The sequence below is a fragment of the Lolium rigidum genome, chromosome 7 (genome assembly GCF_022539505.1).
Source record: "Lolium rigidum isolate FL_2022 chromosome 7, APGP_CSIRO_Lrig_0.1, whole genome shotgun sequence".
Classification (NCBI taxonomy): Eukaryota; Viridiplantae; Streptophyta; class Magnoliopsida; order Poales; family Poaceae; genus Lolium; species Lolium rigidum.
Window position 1 is genome coordinate 1,877,893 of NC_061514.1, and position 5,989 is coordinate 1,883,881.

At 54.6% G+C, this 5,989-nt stretch overlaps 1 protein-coding gene across 1 annotated transcript; it reads right to left on the reverse strand.

Annotated features, from left to right (window-relative positions):
• Positions 1–3,128: 3,128 nt before the first annotated feature.
• On the reverse strand, positions 3,129–4,120 carry LOC124678158 (xyloglucan endotransglucosylase/hydrolase protein 24-like). Its single transcript, XM_047214075.1, has 3 exons — positions 3,839–4,120; positions 3,560–3,759; positions 3,129–3,483 (listed from the first exon to the last, which is right to left on the reverse strand). The coding sequence occupies exons 1-3, from the start codon at positions 4,118–4,120 to the stop codon at positions 3,129–3,131; spliced, it is 837 nt and encodes a 278-aa protein (XP_047070031.1).
• Between the last annotated feature and the right edge of the window lie 1,869 nt (positions 4,121–5,989).

Here is a 5,989-nt window from a genome sequence, read left to right on the forward strand (position 1 = left end):
AACAATAAACAAAGTATTTCACAATTGCGAAGAACATATCACTACTCAAACTTAGACATAGATACAATATATCATGGGAAAATAATAGATTGTACCACACATCATGTTTTCCAAGAGATTACCATAGGAAGGTTTCAAGATGGTGTTGCTGTAGATGGTGATGATGAACACGTCGGAGGGGGTGGAGCCTACGGGAGGTGATCCCAACAGCGTTTCCCCCCTCTGAACTCCTCCGACGACAGCCTTATGTCTCTCTATTTCTTTGTTTTCAATCTCCTCGCCACATCTCTGCATGATCGCTCTGGGGACCCTTTTGATATTCGGTTTTAGGTCAACCCGAAGAGAACCATACGAAAATGGACGACATCCGACACTTGACGAGGGAACGGGGTACAGTGGTGCGGTCTAGGGGTGATCGCGCCACCCGGCATCGTTCGGGCCTCGTGGGCCCTCTTGTGTACTTCAAGTGCTCAATTTGGTCCTTTTGCAAAAATATTAACGCTCCAAAAAGCCAAGGTCCATTTGAGTTCTGTAAGGTCCGTGCAAAACTTAAAAATACACAAAACATGAGTTTTCTGTTTCTGCAGAGTTATAAACCAAATAAAAGAAATCATTAGAAAATCCCCATAAAACATTATAAAACATGGATATAACATTATATAAGATGCAAATAAGTGGAAATATGCAACAATAAATGAAAAAGCTCATGTATGCATTTTACATGCATCACATGCTCCATGGTCTTGCAGGATCATCCCTTAGCTTGTCTTGTGCTATGTAAATATTAGGCTCCCAATTGTGACTGGTGTGCGATGCTTTGTGTCAACGATTACAATAATCCAAAATCTAAGGCAAGGGGATCTGTACACTGCCCTATGTGCAAGAGTATTGCTTGTATACTAGATTTGGTCTAGGGACAATTCCTTCCCCTTGTGGGTGGTACTTCATACGAGGCACCAACTTAGTAATGTTCGAGGCCAATGATGTAGCTTTTCTACTTCATAATGACAGTGCTAGTGTCATCGGACCAGATGCTTTGCCCAAGTACATTGTTAGTGCATTCCTTCTGTTTTCCGTGACACCAGCTCTACCAATGTATGTGCATCATGAGCTCGAGGCACTTGTTTTTCTCTTGTTTTGTTTTCGATCAAGGAGCATAGCTTCAGCCTCTGCATCCAAAGGATGCACACAACTTTCTTCTTTATTAAATTATTCGCAATACCTTACAAGGGGAATACAAAGATCAATCTCGAAGCCTCCTTCCTAGCGACAACTCGCTATACCTACGATGAAGGGGGACCATGAACAAGGCCATACTCCCTGACGGTACACCAACACACATCATCCAAAAAGCAAAACCCTGAGGGTGTGCCATTGCACACATCGCAGAGTTCGCAACCGCCATCTATCTCGAACCCATCTCCAAGCGAGATCAACGTATTGACCGTGCCGGGCCTGCCGTCGATGTCACCAAAACGAGCAAACAGCTCCACCATCCTGCCCGCGTCCAGCAATCCTCGCCCGTCTTCGATACCCCGCAGCTCCACGCCGCTGAGAATCATCGACGACAACGTGGTAGATGAACACCACTCCACCAAAAACCACCTCCATCTAGCCGCTGCTCCAAAAAATGATGCCCCAAGAGGTAGCACGACGCAGGAAGCGCCGCCATCGTCCGATCCTGGCTGGATCTAGGGTTTCCCCCGGAGCAGCACGAGTGAGTTCCCGCGGACTGCGACGACGATGCCTTCAAGAAGGAAGCGACGCTTAACGCCGCCATCGCCCGCCAATCTTGACACGGTTTTCACCGACAGTCGCGAGTCCCCAACTCGGCGAGAGCAAACGGAGAGGCCAACAAAGATGATGCCTTCGTAGGGGAACAACGCCAATAGCCGCCGCCATCATCCGCTAAGAACGAAGTCAAGGCTCGGTGTTCACAGGTGGCCCCTTCGCCGCTAGCTCGTCGTCGACTAGATCTTCATCGCCGGGGTAGAGGGATCTCGTGATCCGCCACCCCAGCAACCAGCCGGCCTCCTCCGGCGAAGAAGAAGGCCGCCTCCACCGTCGAACCCAAGGCTGCTGCCCCGGGCGACCTCGTACCGCGGGAGAAGCCCAAGATCATCGCCCCTCACCGGCGAGAGGCGGAGGAAAAAGCGATGTCCGCCACCACCAGCCACCACCGGCGTGCCGGCGATGGGAGGCGGGGAGGCCATCGCACAGGCTATGGCCGCCGCCCCCGTCCACCCATGCGGGAGGCGGGAGGGTCGCCATTGCCCCTCCATCTTCATCAGACCACCGCCGCCCCGGGAGGCGGGAGGGCCGCCGCCGCCGCACGAGAGAGACTCCATGGCCGCCGTCCTCGACGCGTCACAAGGGAAGGCCGCCGCCACGCCCCGAGGTCTTTGCCCCGGCGGCGCTGCCGGCGGCGGGAGGCGGCTAGGGTTGGGGTCGGGAGGGGTCGTGAGGGTCGGGAGGCAGCTAGACTTGTTTTTCTCTTGTAGACTATGGACATCGGTGTCTTGTGTGTCTAGGACTCCTCAATGTCGATCGTCAGAACTTATATGTCCAATTTGGTATTATGTTAAGTTAACTACTGTGCTACGATATGCATGCTTACTATGTGTGCTATTCATATGACCTGGTAACCTCACCACATGTGAGAAGAGGTTACCACACTCACTATTGTGGTGACAACCAAACATCAACCTATTTTTAGGCTCCTCCATGGGCTGCAAACCATGCAATCAAACAACCTGAGCTAAAATCTCCACAATGCCTAAATAACCCTTGATAGGGCCATCATACAAAGTCGACAAGTTTGTCCGAAGCTAGACCCCCTACGGCCTTCCCCAGGGATCCCAAAATGGGCCGAGGATACTAAACGCACCCGAATAAGAATTTACAGTTCAGCTGGCAGACTACTGATTACTGAATCCATTGTCGTAATCGTGTATGCATTTTGCTATTTACTCTTATTTTTTACAATAAAAGAATGAATCGGTCCTGACAAGAAATGAGGTCAACGCTACCATGGGTGTATACCCCTTTTCCCTACTGCACTCTGCTCTATGTGTAATCCATCGAGTCTGCACTCAAAGTGCACCCGATGGGGAGCCTTAACTGGATCTCTACGGCATGTAGCACTCGGGCGGCGAGCCGTTGGAGAACCTCTTGGTGTCGGCGCAGTAGTTGTAGACCATGTAGTTGTCCCGCGCCCACTTCATGTTCTGCTGCGCCGTCGCGTCCATCTCCTGGTCGTAGTAGGAGTACCCTCCCGGCGACGACGCGGTGGCGGTGAAGTTGCGGTACTGCGCGACGAAGGGCGCCGCCGACCAGTCCGCCTTGACGCGGCCGCCCTGCGTGGCCCAGTCCTCGGCGTCCCACAGGCTCCCGTACAGCCGCATCCGCTGCGACGACGGGTACGCCACGCCCTTGTTCGCGTTGTTCCTGAACTCCCGTATCGGCGTGCCGTCCACAAGCACGCTGCAATTCACTTCGATTGTCAGTTTGGTGACTCCATGGATAATTAAGTTGGGATGTTGTGAGAATGGGTACTCACAGGATGTGGAGGGAAGTCCAGACGATGGAGTAGGTGTGGAAGTCGGTGGTAGGGTCGAACCAGAGGTGGAACTGCTGCTCCTTCTGGCCGGTGCCGTTGATGTAGATGTTGGTGTGGAGCGTGTAGGGCTGCCCGCTGAGGTTGCCGAGGAACTCCAGGTCGATCTCGTCGTGGTTCGCCCATGACCCCTCCGACATGAACTGCATGAACCCACGGATATACAGATTAGAATTGCACATTATATTGATCGATCGATTATCATGGCCGGAGGGGACTTACGTAGCAGGTGGTGACGGTGCCGGCGGAGTTGTTGGGGACGAGCTTGATCTGCAGGTCGGTGCGGGCGTACATGTACGTGTCTTTGGACCGGAAGCCCGAGCCGCCGGCGTCCCGGTCGAGATACAGCGAGATGACCTGCCCGTCCGGCGACACGTTCCCGTGGCCCCAGTCCAGCACCAGCCCGTCGTCGATCCTGCCGCCGGCGACCACCGTCCGCACGACAATGCAGAGCCCCACGAGAACCGCCAGCACGCAGGCCTCCCTCTTGGAGCTCACCGCCATCTCTTGATTATTAAGCTTCGTAGGTGCACGCCTGCACCTAGCTCGTCACTCAAAGATCGAGTTGTGCGGCGAAGAGGACGCGCGCAGTGATCGATCGATCGGTGCGTGTGTCGAAAGGCTTATATAGAGTTCGGGTCGATCGGGTAGACGGCGGTGGCGAGTGGTTGGGGGAATCGATCGATCGAGGTGGAGGAGGATGACAGCGCAGGCACAGCAGAGACGAGGCGCATGTTCGTGTCCCGGGGCGCAAGCATGTGGGCTGGCAACGCGCGGAGGACGGCGCCTATCGCCATTGCCTCGTGCGTCGTCGTCGGGGAGGCGGGGATCGATGGGGAAAGCGCACGTCTTCCGTGGTTGGGAAAATGACGCACGCTGCATCTCTTGCATGGCGTGTTGTGGAATGTGAGGCTCCGAGAGAAGCGGGGACATGACAATCGATAAAAACGGGGAGGCCACGGTTTTCTGCAGCTCAAATTGCATTTCCGCATCAATTAAGCAGCGCCGGAAACCAGAAATGCTATATCCGGCACATGCATGTCCCTGCTCATCCAGTGAGTGCATCAGTATGGCTCCCGGGCTACGCCGAGCCATTTATTTGCAGATACAAAAGCATATTTGAATGTTCAAAAACACAAGAACATTCCATTTTCATTCCATATACTCTATGTACTTAAAATTTGAAAGATACGTTAATAGCGAGTGCTTAGCGTCCCAGTGGTACGGGGAATACGCTATTGAAGAAGGGGAGAGGAGATTGAATAAGTCATGGAAGCGAAGATGGCTGAAGTACTGTGTCGCCAAGAATTTGGCTGCCAGGTGCCAACATAAGAGTCACCGCCAACCTTCCACCTCGCTACCTACATGAGCTTGGTGGAGAGGGTGAAATTGACCTTTTATTTTGAGAGTGAAGAAAAAGATGGAGAAACATTTCACTATGACAAGAATTATGCAACAGTACGACAAAATATGTGTTAGAGATGGAGACTTGAAAAGAACATAGTATTAAAACGCCCCCATGCTGCTCCTCCCGAGCAGCCCGGGCGGAACCCTAGGACCCAACCCCCGCAGCCACCCACATCCCGTCCTCCCCCTGCCGCCGTCAGAGGGCGCTGCCGCCAAAGCCCGTGCGACACCGGCGGCAGCAGGGCGCTCCACCCACTGTTTCGCCCTCGCCGGCACTCCTCCCCAACTTGCTATGCTCCGCTCCCGTGCGGCTCTCTTCCCCGCTGTGACTGGTCGCCTCGGCTCCAGCGGCCGCTGCTCCTCACGCTCATCGCCGGTGGTTGGCAGCTGGCTCCTGGTCCTAGCTGGATTCGTCCGGTAGCGGAAGGTCTCGCCCGGTAAATCTAGCAGTGGGCGTCCTGCGGGCCTAGCTCGGCCCGCTGCCCTTTGCCATGGGAAGGGCCCTCTACATCTCTTCCTTGGTGCTGCAGAGGTGGTGAGGACGGCTTGTCCCGATGCTGCGTGGGTTGCAAAGGTGTGTAGCTCATGTCAGCGCTCCGGGAGAAATCTTAGACCCGGACCTCTCCGGGTCAGGCGATGGCGTCATCTCCGCATCGCTGATCCTCTCTTGAGGCATCGCCTTGGAGCTTGACCTATGTTGGGCGGCATCGCCTCGCGTCTTCTCGCCGGCCCTTGGCTCGTTACCTTGCGGACGAGGCTGTGGTCATGGTGGCCCGGGCAATGCTTCCTAGATGTCCCAGGGTGGCATTGGCTTGCATTGCCCTTCAACCACGGGGGCGACACATCGGTGTCGTCGCCCCAGTTTCGGCTATCCGACGCCCTGCAGCTGTGCTTGGTCTCGGCGGCACAACGCCCTTCGGCTTCACCGACAGCACATCGTTATCGTCGCACGGTCTCAGCTATCCG

What these genes read in the sequence shown, in the direction of transcription:
- LOC124678158 (XM_047214075.1), bottom strand. Translation starts at nt 4,120, where the DNA reads ATGGCGGTGAGCTCCAAGAGGGAGGCCTGCGTGCTGGCGGTTCTCGTG. An exon ending in GCACCGTCACCACCTGCTAC is followed by an intron (nt 3,760 to 3,838) that starts GTAAGTCCCCTC and finishes GGGTTCATGCAG; the next exon opens with TTCATGTCGGAGGGGTCATG. An exon ending in TGGACTTCCCTCCACATCCT is followed by an intron (nt 3,484 to 3,559) that starts GTGAGTACCCAT and finishes AGTGAATTGCAG; the next exon opens with CGTGCTTGTGGACGGCACGC.